Raw genomic sequence first — 23,890 nt, 5'->3', positions numbered from 1 at the left:
TCTTGTCATTTTAATTTATGTCCAAATGAAAATTATCAATTGGAGAATATATGTTTTTAAAAATTATACGGAAAATAGGATTAAGTTAAAGATAAAGGAATGGATCAAACATCATGACCGAGTACTAAGGTAAGTACACTTTTTTTTCTCTTTTTTGTTTGTTTTAAGAACTTGCAGGTTCTTTATTTATTGATTAATTTATAACGGAGTTACTTTCATTTTTATAAATATAAAAAATGCACTGCCTCGCAAGATTAACCGGACACTAGGGTTATTTTCAGCAAAATTAAAAAATATTAGAAAAACCTAAATTCAATTAATTTTTTATTGGATATTCGATTAAAAACCATAAAATATGTTAGTGTTTAGTGTAGTTTATTTTAACAGAGTTAAACCTTCCATCCATAATTTTCTCCCATTACTCTTTTTACGTTGTCCCACGAATGCTCTATGGGGTAAGGTCTGGACTTCTTGGAGGCCAGGGAAGTACCCGAATACCAAAATCTGTAAAGTATTGCATTGTCATCCTGGCTATGTGCATTATCGTGCATTAAGACAAAATTTTCTCCTACAAAATACATATAAGGTACCACATGTTCTTCTAAACATTCCCTAATGTACCTATCAGCATTAAGACTACCTCTCTCTAGCATTACAAGATCTGTATGTGTTTCCAAAAAAACCGCTCCATATCATTGTACTTCCACTTTTTCTTAAGGTGCCTTCCCCATTACTGAAGGTTGGCTATAACTACAGCAAATTGCTCTCTATCTTGAGCTATTCTTAGTATCGAATGTGTGTCCATGCCTGTCCAGTCTCTTACATTCTTCAACCAGGAGCATTTTCTTCTTCCTGGACCTCTTCTTCCTTCCACTTTCCCTTCCATTATAAGTCGTAGGAAGTTGTATTTTTCTCCTCTGTAAATATGTCCTAGATAACTCGTTTTTCTGTTTTTTACAATATTTAGGAGTTCTCTCTCAGTACCCATTCTTCTTAGCACCTCGTTGTTGGTCACGTGAGATCTTCAGCATCCTTCGAAAAACCCACATCGCAAAGGCTTCTATACGCCTCATACTTGTAATTCCGAGAGTCCATGTTTCCACTCCGTATAGTAATATGGAATAAATAAACGTTTTTACAAATTTTATATCGGATATCCAACGATAACGTAGAGTTTATTAGGAATTTTTTCATTCGTTGAAATGCGGAACTAGCATATTCTATACGAGCACGTATTTCGACCTCGTGGTCAAGATCGTTTGTTATCCAGCAACCAAGATACTGGAATCTTTGTACTGGTTCTATATGTTTGTTATAGACATAAATATTAATGTCGACATTTGGTGCACGTGTAACAGCCATTACTTTTGTTTTATTTGTGTTTATATTTAGTCACAAGCTATCTCCCTCTTACTTCCACTACCAAATTGTTTTCTAGGAAAGAAATAACGTTGGGCTTAGGATTCTTTAGACCTTCAAACAATATTGAAAACGAAGCAAATGCTTCGCGTAGATAATACATCCTACTAAATATTGTTTTTATCTTTTTATTAAATTTTTAAAATAAAAAAAATGAATTTATGGTTCTTTAAAGATTTTTCATCATTTTCCTCCTCAGTGTATTCTACCGTTTATTGTGCGTCCTTCATTTCTGTCTACGATTGTCAAATATTCTCTTTTTCCAAAAAGGAAAGATGCCAAAACCGGCTTCTTTCCTTTTGTCATAGTCCTATCTTAAATTTGGACGTCTTCTTGGTCTCTAAATGTCTCTTGGATACCACAGTGGTCCATTGGAACATCTATTGTCAGTTCTTCTCTCTAAAGGTCCTGGCCACTGCCATTTTAAAGATTTAATTTTGTTGATTACATCAGTGATCTTGGTTTTCTGTCTGATCCATTCCATTCTTTTTGGATCTATCTTTGTTCGCTCCATTGACCTTTGAGCGACATACAGTTTTGCTATTATCTTTTTCTTTAGTGTCCAAGTTTTGCAGCCGTATGTCATGATTGGTAGTATACACTGATCGAATGCTTTTTTCTTCAGGTTGAGTGGCATCTTTGATTTGAATACTACATTTCTACCAAAAGATGCCTAAGCCAGTTTCATTCTGCTGTTTATTTCTGGGAGTAAGGAGCCAGATTTATGTATTAATTGTCTCAGGTATACATACTCGTCCACTGTCTTAAGTGCAGTGTTGTTTATTATTACATCTTGGACATCCACTAGCTCGTTGTACATAGTTTTTGTTTTTGTCAAATTTTTAGGTCAACTTCGTTGCTAGCAGCATTTATATATACAAGGTTCTTGAACTCCTAAGTGGAGCATAGAGCTTCAGTGAAAACGCGCCATCGGATTCTATTTTGCGCTAAGGCCTTCACCTCATTCCAAGACTTTCCTTGGCCTCTTATCTCGTCCATGATGGATCTTCTCCAAGTTTGTACTGAGCGACCTCTTTTCCTTTTCCCTTGGGGATTCCACTCTAGGGCAGTCTTTACGATACTGCAACTATTTTTTCGGAGTGTGTGACCGATCCAACCCCACTTTCTGGACTTAATTTCATTTTGTACCCTCTTTTGTTCGGTCAGGTGTAGCAGATCTTCGTTTCTGATGGTGTTAGGCCAGAATATACGAACAATTCTTCGTAGACATTTGTTAACAAAGACCTGCAGTTTGTCTGTGAGGGTGTTTGTCACTTTCCAGGTTTCACATCCGTAGAGTAGAACAGACATGACATTTGATCGGAATATTCAGATCTTTGTCCTTGTAGTATACTCACCAGATTTCCAAACAGGGTTGAGCGTGCTGAAAGCTTGTTGGGCTTTTTTCGTATCCTCATACGAATATCGTCTTCTGTACCTCCGTTTTCTGTTATGACACTTCCAAGATACGTAAAGTTTTCCACATTTTCAATCTACATATTGTCGATAGTAAATAGCGTGTTTTTCCTTGCATTTATTCTCATGGACTTGGTTTTACTAATATTGATTTTCAAACCTATTTTATTGGCTTCAGTGGAAAGTGTTTCCAATTGGTAAGCCAGATCTTGGAACCTTTGACCTAATAGACAGATATCGTCCGCGTATTCTAGATCGCTTAGGCGTGTGGTTAACGTCCATTGTATCCCTCTTGTGTCGGAGTCTAGTTTGGAGAGAACATAGTCTATAGTTATGTTAAAAAGAAACGGAGAAAGCACGCATCCCTGTCTAACTCCAGTAAGTACGTTGAATTCGTCACTGTTGATCCCATTGTGTGTCACGCTGCATTTCGCATCAGTATATAGTGACTTTTTAATAGAAATTATTTTTTGCGGGATGTTTCTTAGCTCTAAAATTTTCCATAGAGCAGCGTGAGACAAGCTATCAAAGGCACGTTCAAAATAAACAAAAACCATGTATAGGGGTGTGTTCCATTCAACCGATTGTTCCATTATTACCCTCACAGTATTAATGTGGTCTATGCAGGAGGATTCTGGCCTAAAGCCTGCTTGATTAGCTCGAAACTCAACCTTGTTTGTTATTCTTTTCAGTATGATGGTCGCAAAAGTTTTATTTATGACAGTAAGCAAGGCTAGCAGCATTTACATTATTTATAAGTTCTTGTAGTTCTGGAGGATTATTAGAAATCAGAACGATGTTATGTGCAAACCTTAGATGGGTGAGGTATTCTTTATTAGAGCTTGAGAGAGCTGTGTTCTAGCAATTTATTTTGCTGAATATATTTTCTAGAGTTGCAGAGCTTTGGTGATATTGCGCCTCCTTGTCGGACGCCTTTGATGGTAGTGGGAAATTTTGAGGTGTTTTCATAAATGTTTACCTAAGCTTTTGCTTGTCTGTATATATTTGCTGAAGTCTCTATGTACGCTTTGTCAGTGTCTTGGTTGGTCAAAACTTCTATTGCATTGGGATATATAGAATCAAAAGCTTTCTCGAAATCTATGAAGATTAATGCTAGCGGTATTTCATATTCTTTAGCTATAGGTACTCATTAGTTCTCGAAGCGTATGGATATGATCCAGGGTACTGAATTCACTTCTGAAGCCAGCTTGCTCTCTTGGCTATGCAGCAACTAATGCATTTGTTAATCTGTTGTTGATTGATCTTTATGAATATCTTGTAGTAGATTGGTAGTAGACTTATAGGTCTGTAGTTTTTGATATCGTCTTTTCTTATGAATGAAAATGCAGTGATCTTAGGCAGTTCGTAAATATGCCTGCTAAGATTTTCCATGTTAATGAAATATTCTAATAAATGAGAAGCCTTTTAGTGAATTGAAATAAATTTTTCATTTTTCTGTTTTTGTGCAATTTATATATTTTTATACCAATTGAGTTTAACAATGCATTTGACCATTTTATATATCATCTATCACCAGGATCAACTTAAATATCATCTCCTGACGTCTACAATTTTAAAGTTATGTAGTCGGTATCTACTTCAATTGGGTATGCTATCTTTAATTGGTATTATTTGATACCTTGTTTCAAAACTACTTCAATATTTTTCGATATCACATGTTGGCTTCTGTAAAAAAACACATAATTATATTTTATACCCAAAACACCTTTTCCCTCTTACTTATACACCTAAAGTGTATGTCTTCGCAATGAAGATATACCTACTACAGAAAGTTTTGTGGAGAATAATATAATTTAGCTCGTTGGCAATCTTCTTTAGCCAATGGATTTGGATTGTATTAAAATGATGCTTATTTTATCTAACACATTTTATGCACTTAAATATAAACACGGTCAAATGATGTAGTTGTTTATTATTACCTTATTTTTAGGTTTGTAGATGAAATAAATGACACTTTTTCTACACCACTTATATTATATTTCGTTGTAATAATGAGTACTTTCTGTATCGAGCCATTTATCCTAACTTCATTGTAAGTATATATTTTATATTTTTAAACTATTATTATTAAATATCATTTATTTAAAATAAAGCATTATTAAGTTTATTAATCTCTTAAAAAAATCAAAAAGGACCTTTTGATCTTTACGAAAATAAAGGCTGTCAAAATTAGCGATAGCTTAAGAATCATCAATAGGAAGACGACACATGGAGAATCAGTAGAAACGGCGGAACGAATTTATTAGTTACGTTTTTTAGTTATTAGTTATTTTATAGAATAAAATTAAATGACGGGCACGATATTGTAAGATTTGTTAAAAGTCAAAGACTGTCATAGCTGGGACATGTCCAGAGACAGTAAGATATAAAATCAACAAAGAAAATATTACAATGAGAACCGATAGGAAGACGAAAAAGAAAGACCCAGAACGAGATGGTTGGATCACGTGGAAGACGACCTGAAAACTACGAAAGTAGGACAATGGAGAAGGGCACAAGAGAAGTTATAGCCAGTTGTTATGATATGTAAAATCGAGAAAAATATTGGGTTGATTAAAATATTTCAAAGTTCAAAAACATTAAAATTACTCAGATAAGTAGGATAATAACCAACAAACATTTCGAAGAAGGAAAGTTATTAAATTCTTGGATTACCTGTACTAAACAAAATGTAAGCTATACATAAATTATTTCTTTGTTATACTTGAGTGACCCGCATAATTTTAAGTGAAATCCAAAGACAATTGAACCGGGTTTTCCAAAAACATTAATGCAGTGATTAGAGACAATAGAAGAGATTTTAGAAAGAGGTTTTTGTTAGTTTTTAAGAATTATAGAAAAATATTATTTGTAAATAAGTTTTAGGAAATTTTATAATTATAGGTAAAAATTTGTTTGTTATCGAAATGAAAAAATGGGGGAATTGTGACGAGTTTTGATTGGCGGAGATTGAAAAAGGTGGGATAGGTATGTAGGAATGAAAGTTTAGCTAGATTTAGGAGAGAGAAAAGATAATCAGTTGGTTTTCCAAGTCTGTAAGACGAACAGTGATTGTTCTCTGGCGGTTCCCGAGAAGTAGCAAGCAGTAGTGTTGAATGTTAGTGAGTTTTTGTGGAGTTAGTGTGTTAGTGTTAGAGATTCAGTTTATCGTAAAGAGAAGATATTCCAAGAGTCATTTTTCACTCGGGCCAACGAGAGATTCAGTTTATCGAGAGGAGAAAGGCTATCATAATTTGAATGATTTGTGCTTTTGAAGGAGATCATTAAGGACGATATACTTGCAACAATCTGTTGTAAGATTGCTGATTACATAGGGAGCGTTTGAGAGGAGAAAATATAGTCTACAAGGAACAAGGATTTGGACCACTCATCATCAGAGAGAGATATTTTTGTTTTCTGCAGTTTTTTCTTTCATTGATAACACAATTTTTACACTTAATTTAGAAAGGATATAAATATTTTGATTAGGAGAGTTTGAATAGTTTGGGATTTTGAGATTCCAATTAATATTGTTTGTACCATTAATTTTGATTGTTCACGTACGTAGAACAAAATTTTGAGAATCATTATATGAGATTTGTTTATTGAAAACTTTTGAGTGTGAATTTATTTCATTATTTTTATTTCAATATATAGTGTTAGATCATATGTGCTTTTTATTATTCCGGTATTCTTTGGACCTTACCTTTCACATGTAATAGCAGAGATATTGAAGCACGAATTTAACACTGAGATAAAAGAATTAAAAATTGTGATAGAGTCATAATCATATCATTTAAATAATTTTAATTAATCAAAAAAATTAATTAGCTAATTATTGCTTGGCGCACCAAGACTTTAAATATCACAATAATATATATACAATATGTTAACATATTTTAATTTTTAGTCAGAACTCAACAGAAATCATAAAAACTTTTTTTTATTTAGCGGGAGCACTTTTTGAATTTTTGTTGTTTTGTGTAACTGGCCAGATTTTGATAAGTGAGGTAAGTAAAACATTATTATCTGTTAAGCATCACTCCATTGTAACCATTTATATGCTATCTCCTTTAAGAATGTTAGCAATCATGATAGTGAACTATTATTATAAATCTAATTTATTATCAGTAGTAATATCCCTAGGACATTGATAACAGACGAGATAATTTAATGACAATCGAAAGCTCGTTCCTTGGTAACAGCACGAAGCCGAAGGCTGAGTGCTGTTACCAAGCAACGAGCTTGAGAAATTTGTCATGAAATTATGAGGCATTCATCAATGTCCGAGGGATATTCGGCGGATAATTTTTCGATAATTCGAATTCCATGAATATTCCCCAAATATATTTGTGACTGTAAGTTGTATTTCTGGGAATTTTTTCTTTGATTAGCGCATTTATACTTTGAACATTCTCATTGCCGAAACGTGACATTTTGAAATTTATTTGGATGAAGTGTCAAACTCGATCGTGTTGTCATAGGGATTGAAAATTGCACTGAATGCAATTATCAGTCTAATGTTGACATGATTGGGTGAAATTGTTCCACATGACACAAAATGACGAAATTTGAATGGTTGTTAGAACAGTCGAAAAATTATCTTTATTTATTATAAAATGTTCTAACACTTAGTTTATTAGAGTCTTTATTTAATTTATAAACAAGATTACACTTAATTTATTTTACACTATTTACACTATTCTAATTTATATAATTTATTTCCGCGTTACAATTCAAACTCGACTCGATACAATTATTTTTTTCAGACTAACTCTTACAATGAAAATTTCCTCTATATAAATATTAAATAGACGTTATTCCAGAGATCCCTCGAAGCGAACGGTGACCTTTCTTGAACTCTCTCGAACAGCATGGAAAGAAGACAGGATATATCGTAGGGGAAACTACTAGACAAAATACTTATTAGAAAAACATGTTTACAGTTTAGACATGAGTCATATTTATTGTAACAATAGCAATTGGTATTTTTGTTGATGCTGCTCTAAACAGGTCAGCGGAACTTCTTTCCGTTCTTCCCTTTATTCTCCCTTGCATTAATATTTGAAGCAAGTTATAACGTTCGCCTCTCATAAAGTTTCTCATGTTTTTCTAATTCAATTTTCTAATTTTATTGCATGTTCTTCTTTCATTTCGCCCCTTTATTCTCCCTTGCATTAATATTTAAAGCTAGTTATAACATTCGCTTATATTAAAACTCTCTAATTTTAATAACGTTCAAAACTTTCTTATCTGTTCCCATTTTTAAATATTTACAAATATATTTTAAATATTCATTTGTAGGAAGGTTTAGAATTAAACTAAAGAAACTCGCAGCTTCAACTAAATTAGACAGACTAATCAAATTGAAAGTATCAGACTCCCAACATCAAAAGAGCAGGTCACACTAAAAGAAGAACTCCCCAAAATAGAAATTCCGACTAGTGTGGATGCAAGCATTAAATATTACATGTTTAAATTGCTTTAATATGCACGTGGGTAACAACACTAACAACTAAGTCTAAAGCCCAAGACACATCTACACAGTCTTTCGATCCTACTCCGATCATACACAGTTCTGCGGCTGGGTGCCTTTCTGTATACATGGATATAATGTTGTGTCAATCGTTCATTTTACAAGTACCGAATCAATCAGTGACCGAATCTGAAAACGATCGAATCATTTCACTCGTTCGTTTGTTTCAATACTTTTCTTTGCCATCTAAAACAAATAACAACTGACCGATTGATTGAGCTGAATCGACTGAAAACCGGTAGTATTGCTCACCGTATTTCATTTTGATATGTGTATTCACCTTCATTGTCCTTCATACGTTTATGTTAGTGTAAATAGGGCTTAGATTTAATTACCTACCCAATTTCTTAACTACCTAAAAACTATTAACAACACAAGCAAAAGCAATCGCTTGGGCTCGATAGAATATTTTCCAATTCCAATACTCTCAGTCTGTAGCTAAGTCGCTGCCTTGCACGCAATACTTAATTCAATATGTAGTATTCTAATTTTTCAATCATTTAAATGAACGAAATCTTCAGCCGCTTGGCATATATCGGTCTTCCTCGCAAGTGAGGAACAACCGAGGACCGAAAGTAAAATGATAGTATTGGCTGTGCGATTTTGTTGTGGTTCGATCAATAGATTTTTGTCACCGTACGATTGGATCGTTATGAACTAGCGGGATTCGTTTGTTCAATACTTTGAAGTAATTGAATCAAAACGAACGAATTAATCGCCATTGATACAATACTAACATGGAAGGGTTAACGATTTGTGAGACGATTCGTGAATCTAATCGCGTGGAATAGACATTAGATGCAGAATTGATCGAATGGAGGTTTAGTAAGAGGTACCAAACCAACCTACTCTGTATCGATACGCACGGGCGTGGCACCAGCTGGTTGATAGTCTTTGGGCCCACTTAGTACTGCAAAATATTGACACTTGGTGCTGAACTAGGAGATCCTCGACCCATCATCCCATCGAACTGCGCGATTGCTCACTTAAATTACAGATAAAGGTACAATACACTCACAAAACTACCACCCAACACACACACACATAATCAAATAACGACACTTAAATTTTACAGTTTGTGGCGGGTAGCTCTTTTAGACAACAGACTCAGTAAAAGAAGGTTTAAATTAAAATAATTGGAACAAATAAATAACAAAATAACGTTATATTTAAACCAATAATATTAAACTGCCAATCTTGCGTCTATGACATGGACACATGGCCCAACGATCCACTATTTAATACCTGCGAAAATGAAATACAAATAATGTCATAAAATTGAAACAGCAGTCTCGCTGTATTAATACACACTCGGCGAGGACAGAAAAGGACCGGTCAGAGAAATAGAGATGGAACGAACCGATTAACACTCGGTCCGGCGACGAGCGAAAAGCGACCAATCAATACTTAGCCACGGGAAAGAACAGGTATATCTCAGATCAATACTACAGAACCGGGCACGCAACTGCCACTAGATCAACACTTTAGCAGAAGCGGTTGGCCTTGAGTCAATACCCCAGTGACAGTAGAATTGTTATCAGATTAACACTCTGACGGAACTCCGGACGGTTGGCTTCCAGTCAATAACCAGGAGTCCGGTGGAGTTCCCACTAGATCAGCACTCTAGCGGAACTTAATTCTCTCTTGTGGCGTACGATGTTTTATATCATCGTAGGCCTGCTATCTCCTATAGCTTGCGTCAATGAAAGAGGAAAAAATTTGTGGGAGTACGTGTGTACGGATGTGTACATATACTTACATTTTACATTTTCAAATATTTACAATTACATACACTTATATTTCACAATTCTGCAAATACAAAATTCTACACAATACATATGCCAACAAATCTACACAATACAATACAATTTAGTATAGAAGACGACAACCAATCCACTACCTCACAATTCTCACAAATGTCAATCACCATCGATGGAAACGAACCACGGACAGAAAAATAATGGACGCAGGCAATCAAGGAATTCTACATAAAACAACCACAACTAACAAAACAGTACATCAACTCCATAATAGAAAGCATACAGACCAAACAAAACAATCGAATCAACACATCCTCTCTAAACCAATCCAATCCATCCCCCGACAATAGATTACAAGAAGAAATACAATACACTCGTAAATACTACATTACACAAATTCCTCTGAGATTTTCTAACCAAAGAAAATTTTCCAGAGTCCTTAGAGGCTGAACCTTCCAAACAATAAGAAATCCTATACACTAAAGGTCCTATTTCTAACGTTCGTGTATGAGAAGAAGATGGCATATGAAGAAGAAGATTCATTACACAAACCATCAAGAGAACACGTAGCCTTTCTGCAGTTTTAGCTTTAACCTTATTCTAATATTTATGCTACGCAGTACCTTTTTCTAAAGCCTTTCTTCCTAACACACAATACCCTGCTAAAAAGTTAACCACAGGAACACCTGTAGGAAGAAGAAGCAGAGGCCAATTGTAGTCAGAAACCAAACAGAATGACAACGAATCTTAGAGAAGGCCAGGATCCACAACGTATTTTCGAACCAAAGATGGTAATGAGTACCTTTTTCATTTTCTGGATGCATTTTTTTCTTGTAATATTCATGATAGTTTTCGGAACAAACTAACGTAGTCTAACTTCACTTTCTTCTGCGTGGTTAAATACCACCAGGTACAGACAAAAAACACCGAAAAATAGTAAAAAATGTTGGATTTGAAGATATACCAGATATAACACAGGACGAAAAACAAACGCAATGAGCACTATGCGAAATAAAAAAGCTCCAGGTGAAGACAGAATAGTATTAGAAATAATATGGTATTAGAAATGGTACGGTGAACAACACATCATAAAAATGTTAAAAATTTCTTTTAATAAATGTATAGGAATAAATGAAGTACCTACAGCTTGGTTAAATGCTCTTATAATGCTGATATCTAAAAAGTGAAATAAATATAAATTACAAAACTATAGACCCATTAGCTTGTTATCGGTCTTGTATAAACTGTTTGTGAAAATAATTACATTACAACTAACTAGACCACTGTACATTTATCAGCCTCGGGAGCATGCAGGATTTAGAAAAGGTTATAGCATCATAGATCATATACAAGTAATAAGAACACTAATATAATACTCTAGATACTATGGTATGGTATATTAAGAGAAGGAATTTGACTCCATTGAAATTTGGGCCATCCTTAACGCCTTAAACAACAATAGAGTTGATGACCGATATACAAAAATCATTAAGTATATATATCATATTGCAACATCACAAGTAAAAACAGTAGGACAAACAGAAAAGATTAAACCACAGTGAGGAGTTAGACAAGGAGATTCTATCTCACACAAGCTATTTACTTTAGTTCTAGAAGATACGTTCCGAACTTTAGAATGAGGAAATAAAGGAGTGACGATAGAAGGCTAAAACCTGAATCACCTGAGATTGGCCGATGATGTTGCTGTTAGGTCTAAATACAAAAAGGTTGAGTCATATATATATACCTACTTAGGACACAAAATCGAATTAACAAAACTTAACTTAAAGGCTGACTTAAATAATAGATGTTTCTTAATATGGACAGCATTCGGAAGATTACAAACAGTATGTAAATCAAACTTACCAAATACCTTAAAGGCAAAAACTTAGCAAATCAGTATGTGCTGCCGGTACTGACTTATGACACTGAAACATGGGCTTTTAAAAACAACAGTCCATAAACTCCAAGTGACTCAGAGAGCTATGGAATAGAGAATGGAGAATGTTCAACATTAAGCTCAGCGATCGCAAGTCCAATGAAGAAGTACGAAGACGAACCAAAGTTACAGATGCAATCCAAAAGATTGTCATGTTAAAATGGAACTGGGCAGAACACATAGGAAGAATATAAGACATGGCATCAAGCGAATGGCTGGTCACGAATTTATGCAAAAAACAACAAACAAATGAATAAACACAACTAAGGGAAGCTTACATTTGACGATGGATGGAATAGCTGTTGTGGTTGATGATGATGATCAGCCTACCCTCGGAAACCTTATAGCAATTCGGTGTAAGAAAAAAATTTTGACAAAGTCGATAGAAAAGGTAAAAGTATTTTAGCCAAGACAAATTAAAGTAGGCTAAAATGTAGAGGCCAACATGATACAGGAGTCATAAGCCTATGAGTATTTATACACGTTGTTGAGTCTTCTTTCTTCTCTTGTTGGCTACACAGTTTCAAATTTTATACAAGTCTTCCAATGTATTGTTTCTACAAGTACAGTATAACATTCGTATATAATTTGTAACTTTACCGGAAACAGTACTATCTTCGTATCTATCTATCTATATAAAAGGCTTGGACGACAAGTCACCCTGTTTGTCCGATAAGATAACTCCTAGCTCTAATTAGGAAAGAAATCTGAACTACCAACTGACATTTCAATCTACTGAGTCAATCGTATTTTGTTCTTGAAACAATGCGTTTAATTAATAATACTAATAATATTAATTACATATTATAAATAATAATATGATTAATATAATAATAATTTTAATAATAATTACGAAAACAATACGCAAAAAATAATACGAAAATTTCTGGGAGATACTCTAGCATACCAAGTCACCTAGGGCTCGATAACACGGAAAGAGTCCCACCAGACCTCAATCCTTTTGATACCGTAGGTATCTGGGATGAGTGAATTTTCCCCTTAGATGAAGTGCGAGCCGTATAGCTAAATCTGGAGATTATTAATAATATGAACTTTTCCCAAAATTGACAAAAATGTTGATTGCTGTTATTTTAAGATAAGATTTAATAAACAAAACAATTTAAAGTTTTATGTTAGTTTAGATTGAAGCACCTAGCGCCATCTAGCGAAAAAATCTGAACTACCAACTGACATGAATAAACTAAAAAAGACGAATAGATTTTGTTCTACGAATAAATGTCTATCCTCCAGATAACTATCTATCAGAAAGGACAATATTTATCTGGAGGTATCTTCATGCAAGAAGTTTATTATTTTAAAAATTTTAAAATATGGGCTGAAAATTTATTGATGGGTAAAAAATATAATATAAAACTCGAGCTTTTCCAACAAATGAATTACCAAACTAGAAACACGCTGGTTTTTGTACGAAGATCGATTTCATAAGACGACTTTACGCAAAAACGATTCTCCAAAAGTGGTTATGAACGTTGTGAAACAGACTAAAATATCATCTTGTTATCTTCCTAGCCTTAAATAGGAGGAAGTCAGAAAATATTAAGTGGAGTGACTGTAAATGGCAGTGGATTGGATCCCCCGTCACATGGTGACGGGCAAAATCACTGGTTTTTTTATATAAAGCTTCTTGTTAGTTTTCTTTAGATGGTAAGTTAAACAATAGAGGTTACATCTTGCATTCCACATCCTATTTGACTTCTCCCTATTGTAATTTTTACGTTCTGGAACCAGCTTTAGCTTAGTATTATTTCTATATCTCATTCGTCTAGATATTATTTTCTTAACTTATCTATAAGTTAAGAACAGAACAGAACAGAAAGCATGTTGGATAGTATATATGGATTCCGAGAAGGTAAAAACCTTCTCGGAATCTATAAAACACGCAGACCTCTTTGTGGGCATAACCTGGCATCCCTGTATCAATAATTTATTCCTAAATCTTAACTGTGTATTGCATATGGTCTTTTCACATTTGTTGTAAATATGACCGTGAATGATTTTCAAAATATGACTTATTTAGGTATGATTGTTTAGTATTCCCTATTGAATAGGAATTTACTTTTTCTGTTTGAGCACACACCCTATAAGTAAAATCTAGTGTCATTTAGTTGAATGTAATATTTAAACTTTTAATATTTTATATATTTTTTTTTACTTTTAGGCTGATAAATTGAGTTATAAATGTTTCTCTATAAATTGGTATGAGCATAATAATCCATCAATAAGATTTGCTTTGCGAATGGTAATTATGAGAGGTAATAAGAGTACAAAAATGAGCGCAGGAAAAATTTTGGAACTAAGTTTTGCTACATGTGCTGCTGTAAGTGTTAACTGTTTATTTTTCCCTCTATCTGTTTATCTCCCTCTTTCTTTCTCTGTATCAGTAGAACCTCTCTTTAAAAAATGTAACTCGAATGTAACATGAAAAAAGTCGAAAATAAGTTAAGTAAAATGAGCTTTTGGATTATAAAAAATACTTCAATCTATCTAGGAGTAATACTAGATAAGCCCATAGGACGCCCATCTAGAAAAAATATCCAACCAAAATGAAATTTCTCTTTGGATATGTCGAAGGACTTCTAGGAAATCATAAGGTATGGAACCTAAATAGATATACTGACTGTATATGACCGTAGTCAGACCTATGGTTACGTGTGATCACTAATATCGTGTTTTAAGTGCTAACAAAAGACCACCAAAAAGAAGCTGGATAAGCTTCAACGACAAGCGTGCTTAATATAATAGGAGCGATGTCGACTACCCCAAACGCATCCATAGAGGTCATACTTAACCTTCCTCCATTACATATATGAGTGGCGAAAGATAAGAGATAAGACGCCAGGAAGCGGGGCGAAAGGATACATGGATCAAATCTGGGGAGATAATAAAAAATTATCCAGAGTTGTAAATGGTACAAGATGATACTAAATGGTCGTCTTTCCAGGACGGAAAAAATAGGAGTCAGCTCTATAACCGATGAAGTAGATGGAGCTGGAGTAAATAATGGAAAACCAAGACTAAACCTTGGTGAAAGCCTAGGTAATCACTCCAATATCTTCCAAGCAGAAATGTATGCTATAGAGAAATGCCTGCAGGAACTAATAAAGAATAACTGCAGAGACAGATCTAAAAAAATTATATCGGATAGCTAGGCAGCATTAAAGGCTCTGTAATCAAAACGAATTAACTCCAAGCTAGTTTGGAACTGTCTTCAAAATCTGATTAGAACCGAAAAAAGCATCAAAGTAAGTTTACTCTAGATAATTGGACATGCCGGTATCGAAGGGAGCGAAAAAGCGAACCTACTTCACAAGGGCGGGACAAAAGGAACATTTATAGGCTCAGAACTTGTAGATAAAGAAGCAAGAAGGATAACTACAAGAACGATATCAGGCTGGGTGAAACGGATGAAACGTAATCAAAGATATAGAAGTTATGAATAGGAATTACCTGCGAATTATCGTATTATCGAATTATCGTCAAGGAGTTATCAAAATAACAGGACACTGTCGCCCCAAGGGGCACATAAATAAAATCGGACTGAGTGAAAGTGTGAATTGTAGATTCTGTCAGGCTGATGACGAGGCGGTGGAATAGGTTCTGTGCAACTATCCAGAGTTAAATAGGATAAGGCTAATACATTTAAGCAATATTAACTCGTTCCCTACGACTTCGTAGCAGTGTCATCAAATGCCACAATAGATTTTGTTAAAAAGGCTGGGCTGAAAGGACAACTTTTACCTAGAGACGAGCCACAATAGACCTCTTAGGTCAAGTGAAAGAGTGGTTAAGTGCCCAGTCATATTGAACCTAACCTAACTTAATCTCTATCTCTGTGTCTTTATCTCTCTTTATTTTTATCTCTCTCTACATCTATCTCTATTGCTCCATATCTCTCTCTGTCTATCAGTAAAACCTTCCGATTAAAAAATGTAAATTTTTTGAAGTCGAAAATTAAGTAATTAAGTCAAATGTACTATAATAGTGATGATGATAGAATAATCTATCATCATCATTATTGTCATTTTAATCAGTTGCTATCAACTGAGTAGTTGATAATCCTCGTAGATACTTTGTCTCAGGACTAGCAACCTTCAATGTTATCTTATGTTGCCATGTGATCAATTTCTGTTGTAACTTAAACATCCTAGTATAAGCTTAAATAATGTAACTTAAATTCAATTTAACAACATTTAACAGATTTTTACCCAAGTATTTACATAAAACTCAAAACATGTACATCTAAATAACACTGATGATGGAATATTAATTCCGAAAACGTTCTGTGATGTAGCTTGATAGGGTATTTTAATTATGTACCTTTTATAAAGGATTTTTAAATAAATTTTTTGTGATACATGGTATATAGCCAGCTACAGGAACCACGAGTATCCTCGTGGATTTTATGTATTTTTACTTATTGTTTTTTGAAGAAAGCTCCCATTTTCGTTTAATTTTTAGTTGCATAGCCTTTACTGCACACACACACACACACACACACACACACACACATATACACACACACATACACAATCTGTATGGTTTTCGAAAAGAATACTCAACACTAGATGCGATTGGTCTTTTTGTTAAAACAGCTAAGGAGGCGATCACAGGGACTAAATGGAAGAGGGGTACGAAGAAGTATTGTCTGGTGGCCACATTGAACATCAAAAAAGCCTTTAATATTGCCAATTACGAACTATGCGAACTTTAACAGAAATGAAGGTAAGGGCGTATCTGAGGAGAACACTGACTACCTACTTCACTGATCGACTTTTGAATTATGACACAAAGTCTGGTCCTGAGGAATATAAAATCACAGGGCTCTGTGCTAGGCCCTCTATTGTGAAATATTATGTATGATGGGTTGCTAAAGCTGGAATTACCAAGTGATGCTAGGCTCGTGGCATGCGCCGATAACGTGGCTGTTTTAATCATCGCAAAGCCACTTGAGGAAATAAATTTCACGTTTATCATCTTTGAGAGAATTTGCCAGTGGATGAACACAGTTAAACAGTAACACTGAGCATGAGCAAATCACGAAAAAATGTCACATTAGTATATAGTCTGAGCTCTTTAAGAGTAACCAGCGCATTCTGTACATTGCATCTGAGGATGCAATATACGTCATAGCTGAGATGCTACCCATTGGAGTGCTAACTGAAGAAAGGAAGACCCTTTATCGGCAAAGAGAGTCAACTACATCTACATTGTGCCCAAATTAACTTAGAAGAAGAGAACGGCAAAACAGTATTGTTCGATGGCAGTTATAGTGAGATTCCGTAACAACTGGCAGTTAGCTAATATATTCGTGTAAATAAGTTATATTACTTTAGTTTGCTATTTTCTGGATAATTAAATTATTTTTTTAGTGATATTTGCAGCTTATTTACTACTATTACCAACTAACAGCTATGATTGTTATATAGGGATATAGAAATTACAGGACAGGGCCTAATACGCTTTCTTGTGTCACTCCAGCTCTAATTATTTTTAATTTTATATTCACTTCTTATTGCTATATACTTAAAATTTAATACAATATCAATTAGTTGATTACTGTAAAATTTATATTTTTTTAGACTTTTAGAAGCAGCTTGTCATACTACATGTTTCTAAATACACTGAACGATATTGAGAAGGAAAAGCTCTGGATAAATAATACGCTCACTGATCCTTAGTGAAGAGAAATTGAATATCATGAACCTAAGATTAGATATAGGTGCTATCTACACTATATAATACTTGTAATTTAGATGACGACACTCATATATTTTGGCTATTTGAAGAAATACAGTTGTCAATTTTTGCATAGTCATACAGCTTAAATGTGTCACATTTGTTTACATACTCAACTTAAATTTCATCTTCAAATTCAGTCTACTACGAATTCACCCATGCCAATTTCCAATGTTTTGTTTCGCGATAGAGATAGTTAAAAAAATTAATATTTAATTGTAAACATATCGCAGTATCTTTGTAAAGTGAATATGCCGTGCAGAATCTTGAATAACTCCTTCAAATTCTATTATTCCACACAATGTTGAATAATTTATTCAAATTATATTATTTCAAAAGACGCCCACACACCACTTTTTCCATTGTTATGTTTAAGAAATTTATCGTAAAACAGATTTTTTCCTAATTCTCCTTCAATTTTCGATTTCATTCTGACAAAGCAACAATAAAGGTTCTGACAAAGCGACACGCAACATATCAAAGCTTAAACCTTAAATATGCGTTATTCACCGACCACGCTCAGTTAGTGAGATTGCTGAGATCTTCCCGTAACGTAAACTTCCACAACTGATAAAATGTGAGGTGGAGTCTTCAATCGCGAATTTTTTCATTCGCGCTCACATTTTATCGCCCACGTTCACGACGGATCACATTGACGGCTGAGAAGGTTTATGTTGTGATCAGTCGTAAATCCCGTTTGTTTACGTAACTCACCCAAAACTGGTTTATAGGACTTGATTTTATCACATCTTCTGATCTTATTCTTACTAATATTTAATTGGGACAGTAAATCTTAAAGTCGCATGTGTGATTTATTCGATTTGTCGCCAAAATATCGTTATCCTTAGGATGAGGGCGTACTCGACGACGATAAGATTGATTAGTATCATTAAAAAGAACATTCTAAAGCCAGTTCTCAGCTACTACGAGCATTATCATTACACAACTGAATTCTTCCATTTTTTTAATGGCCCATGGCCTTCTTTGATATGGCTACAAACTAACGCAATAAACTTCAAATTTAACCAGTGTCTTAGTATTTACATGACACATGAAATAGGAGGAGGACTAGATGTGGCGTGTCAAACTTGATAGTCACTTATTTCTATTATGAAAATGATTGTACTAAATCAATTAATTACCAAAAAGTGTTTCCCACAAAAATAAAATTATTATACTTTCTAAATGTAATTTATTTTATTGAAATGTTTTAATCATCATAATTGGCTCGACAATTGATCTAGTCCTACTCGTGGATAAGTCGCCACTCCTGTCGATTCATAGCAACTTTTGATCCTCCATATTCTGACCTTGAGAATCTTAAGGTCTTCTTCTACATCATTAATCCATCTTCTTCACGGTTGCTCTCTACTTTTTGTTCCCTCTGAATTTCAGAATATAAATCTCCTCTGACATTATTTGACATTCTAGCAATGTGTGAATCTGTGTATACCTAGTATAATTCAAAGTAATGTCTTCGACGCTATAGCTTATTTTCATTTTTGTGCACTAAAGCTGAACATTTATAATAACTTAATAATATCGATTTTGAAACATGGACTTTATCCTACAATGACGAGAGACTACTCTAAAACGAAAAACAAAATAAAAAATTTCTACAAAGAGGTAAAATATATTAAAACTGGGTACCAGGGAAGAACGATGAATGTAAAAAATAAGCAAGTAAACCTGATAGTAAGCGAAGAGCAAATATGTGAAAGATGGAAAGAATATTTCGAAGAACTGCTAAATGCTGGAGTGATTACTGAAGAAAATTATAATGTTCCTTAACCCTGCTGTAATGTAAACAGCAAGGAAATAAAGAAGGAAAAATTAAGAGGTAATTAGCCTAGTAAAGAGTAATAATTATTTAAGTAATTATTATATATTCCAAATTAATAAAGAATAAATTCGACACAGTTTAACGTATACATTTCAAATTAAAAACAAAACAATTGACCCAGTTTAACACAAGCCTGAATGTTTAAAAAATTACGACACCTAGACCTTGTTGGAAATTAATACAAGGTAAGAATTGTTAAACAAGTGAGAAGAATTAAGCTGACTAAGGAATTTTTACATAGCGTGATCCAGTTTAACACATGGAATACGTGACATAAAGAATCTAAGGTAGTAGTTGGCAATACATAAAAAACAAGCAGAAGTTGGTCAGCAGTCAGTAAGAGCGAGGCGCCGAGAGTGGCCCGACGCCAGCGGCGTTAGTGGGAAGTGGTCACGCAGCAGCTCCACGCCATAGTGTGGAGATCGGAAGGTACGCAGACAGTGGACGCGTTATTTAACTCGACGGGGTAGTGTGACGTATAAAGTGTCGGCAACTGGAGATTCGAAGGTACGAAATCTCAAATCCCGGTAGACTGGAGGCGTATTCCCTAGCTAGAGCCTAGATACGTAGAGGTAACTAAGATCTCTATATACTAACCCCACGTATATCTAATAGCACGAAAATTGTCTGACCTTTAATTCCTTGCTTGTCTCTTCTCGTCTCCCTTCGCGCCTGATCGAACATTTTGGTCATAACTGATATTTGTAATGTACAGTCTAGTTAATACATTGTAAATTCGAAAGTTGTTTTGTTATTCCTAGCCGTTACAGGTCGAGACTAGAAGAGATACACATTTCGCTATGCAGTGTCCCGGCTTCTAACGTAAGCCCATAACCTCTCACTCTTTGCAGGACCTGAGACTAAGAAGTCCTTAATTCCTTCCTTTCCAAAAATTTCTCTACCCTCTTGTAAATCCGCGAGGGCGAAACCAGTCAGTTCAGACTAGTGGAGCCAGTAAGCCTTGCCCCGCTCGCAGGGATAAGTATCCCCTAAGAATTGTAGAGGCATTGATAAGGAGATTGAACAGACGTCTTCTACAATGGTGACAGCATTTATCAGAGCGGAGACAATTCATTAGAGGGGTATATTAGATTTAATTACAGCTTCAATCAATAAATTATCCTATTATTAGAACCCCAAAGAGTAGTAGAAGAAATACCAAAAAGCAGAAATTGAAGAAATAATAAAAGATGAAAAATCAAAAAAGCTCCGGGGAGAGCGGCACTACTGCAGAGAACTTAAAATATAGAGGAGAAGCTTTAATATACCAACTTACTGAGCTAATAGTACAAGTTGTCGCCAAGGTAACCAATCACGACAAAGATTGTTACTTTGGCCGGCCAACCACAGCGCTCGTTATTAACTGCGCTGTCATTGGCCTCTCGGCGGAAGTGTGCTGAAAATTCTCAAACACGATGTGTATAAAAGAGCAGCACATCGTCCAAACGGGATCCAGTCGTCATACACTACTAGCCCCGTAAGACCTTGTTGGTTCGGTGAGCTACCAAGCTACCTTTGAGTTTTATTAATTAACCAATATCCTGCTATCGTCGAAGACGTCCAAAATTGAAGAATAATACCTAATAATGGTTATCCAATTTAGAAGTTAAATCATCAAGTGTACGAGAACCGGCGTGTCGACTACAAAACGCCGCTTCCTGACAGTAGAACACGACTTTCTGAGATAGAAAAGACATTGGTCTTAGAACTATTTCAAATCGTGTCGAACTGACCACAGCGTTATTTGGGCCTGTCACGGTAAAGAGCAAATAAAAGCCCCGACGCGCGACGGGGACTTGTAATTGCTTTTCCGATCAGGTTGAGCTGCAATAACACTTCGTCTCCGAAACCTTATGTAAATAGTAACTATAAGAATTACTGTTAACAAAAAGGTAGCTATACGAAGCGACTGGCAGCAGGAAGAGTCGACATTGCCGGCATTCTTGTACCTCTCTCGAGGAGAGGGCTACACGAAGCGAGAAGGCCGACATCTTTATGGAACTTGAGATATACACCACGCATCAGAATTCTAATACATATAAAGTCAGTGTAAGAAGATTTTGTCTGTAAGAAAGCTCGAACTGTTAGAGAATTCTGATTGCCAGTGTCCCCTCACCTACCACAAAGGCTCGGCGGAACTTCTTGCCCGTAACGGCCGGTATCTCAATCAACTCCTTAAATACGAAGATGGACTCTCGAAACTTGAGATCCTCTTCGAGAGCGGAGGTTGTAGATCGTCCAGAAACCCCTGAAAACCAGGAGGACGCTACGGCCGTACGACAAAGTGTGGAATGCCAAAGAAATGTCCCAAGAATGGAACCAGTTCATTATAATTCCTATACATAAAAAGGGAGATAGAACTGTATGCACAAACTTACAGAGGAATATCATTGTTAGAGATAATATACAAAGTGCTCGCCATACTAATTAAAAAACGATTAGAAATATCTCGAAGAACTGCTAAATACCGGAGTGATTACTAAAGAAAATTATAATGTTCCTAAACCCCAAAGAATAGTAGAAGAAATACCAAAGCCCACAAGAGCAGAAATTAAAAAAATAATAAAAGATGAAAAATCAAAAAAAAACCCCGGAGAGAGCGGGAGAATATTAAGAACTCCAGTACTTGAAGAGACTTTTTAAAAACGTAAAACTGAGATCTCCTCCTTTTTTCTCCTTAGCATCCCTCTTACATCCCAACTCCAAAGTAAATTATCACAGGTGTACGTATCTTAAATGATGTGACCCATTAACTTGTTTGACCAATCAATTATTTAAACATTGTAAACATGTAGTGGTATCTAGATACCCCTTAGGTATTGAGTATTTGAAATAATTGTAACAATAAAGATTATTAACAATTGTAATCGTATTAATAAACAGTATGCTACCCTCTCTAGTGTTTAAATTTTTTGTTTCGTATAATGTGTTTTGTTTCTTGTGTTACATAGCGAAATAAAAACAAAGATACAATACATACTGAAGATATAATATAAACACCACAGAAAAGTGTGGGGATCAAAACAAAAGCAAACAAAAACAGAGCAACAGAATGTATAACGAATGAGTCACCCTCGCCAACGACGCCAGTACACCGGGGTAAGAGGAACCTAGAAAATCAGTAATTTCTGTTTAAGACCTTCTAAAAAATTTAGTTTTATATCCACTCCATTAGGTTACCGACAGGTAAGACTTACACTATTTTCTAATACGAATGCGGTGTTAAAACACAAAAAACTTTAAAGAACTTTCTTCTAACAAAAAATTTCAATCATGTGACATGGTTTCCACTTGCCCCACATTTTCTACATGGCAAGGGGCAAGTGAAAACTTATCCGAATTTATATATTGAATTCAATGAAAATCGTTCTGAGGCAAGTAGAGAAATTGGAAACGAAATTAAAGCTTGCTGCCTTTTTGTAAGTTGGTAAAAACTTGATGGTTTTGGCAATACAAATTCAATTTGGAACTTAAATGCGACTGATATGTCTGGTACGTTAGGAAAATAATATTTTTCGTTATTTTTTATACATTTTCGAAGGCAACTAACTTTAACTTCAGTATTAAAACACTGCAAAATTTTAGCGACATAATAAATATAATTTGAGCATCCTTTAACTGGAAATTTCATTAATATACGCAATCATCGGGCATAGTTTTACGATGTCCCTCTTCTCCGATGGGAGGGGTTGGAACCCTTAATATATCAATATCGTCGTTGGAATCTGATCTCATCTTAATGAAAGCTTGGTCATCATTACTGCTGTCGGATTGTGTTTCCTTCTTCTTTATCCTTTTCCTTTCCGTTTTATTAGATTTTACGGTCTTTGTGTCTTGTTGTATCTTCATTTTTGCTAAATAGTCAGTGTGTGTTAAGATCTCAGCCCCAGAACAGATTTTCTTACGCTTTAGCTGGTTTGATGGGGATTATTTGACATCTTCGAGTAAAATAGACTCGAAGGAATTTCTTTCAGGAAGCCTTTTTAATGCATGATTCTGATTATCATTTTGAAGATACTGTTTATCTTCTAACACAGTACTTCTGACCAAGTGTGTTGTTTGGCTGCCACTGATATTTTCGGACATTTCTCCTTGTTGAGAGGTATCAACAGGGTCTTTCCTATTTCTCACTAATGATGCCCCCTTAGAGTTATGATATTGAAATCTTTTGAAAGCCTCTGGTTCTAATTTTTCAACAGGAATCACTGTATTACAGAATG

At 34.8% G+C, this 23,890-nt stretch overlaps 1 protein-coding gene across 2 annotated transcripts; it reads left to right on the top strand.

Annotated features, from left to right (window-relative positions):
- Positions 1–19,181, top strand: LOC140449811 (odorant receptor 85c-like). 2 transcript variants are annotated; one of them, XM_072543166.1, is made up of 5 exons: positions 1–129; positions 4,787–4,888; positions 6,746–6,845; positions 14,250–14,408; positions 17,671–19,181. In XM_072543166.1, the coding sequence occupies exons 1-5, from the start codon at positions 26–28 to the stop codon at positions 17,767–17,769; spliced, it is 564 nt and encodes a 187-aa protein (XP_072399267.1). In that variant the 5' UTR covers positions 1–25; the 3' UTR covers positions 17,770–19,181. The 2 variants fall into 2 exon arrangements, with proteins under 2 accessions (XP_072399267.1, XP_072399268.1); XM_072543167.1 differs by lacking the exon at positions 4,787–4,888 and having other exon boundaries at positions 2–129.
- Positions 19,182–23,890: the final 4,709 nt, after the last annotated feature.

This window comes from Diabrotica undecimpunctata, chromosome 9 (genome assembly GCF_040954645.1).
Source record: "Diabrotica undecimpunctata isolate CICGRU chromosome 9, icDiaUnde3, whole genome shotgun sequence".
Taxonomy (NCBI): Eukaryota; Metazoa; Arthropoda; class Insecta; order Coleoptera; family Chrysomelidae; genus Diabrotica; species Diabrotica undecimpunctata.
The sequence above is the reverse complement of the archived record's forward strand: the minus strand, read 5'-3'. Positions and strand labels throughout refer to the sequence as shown.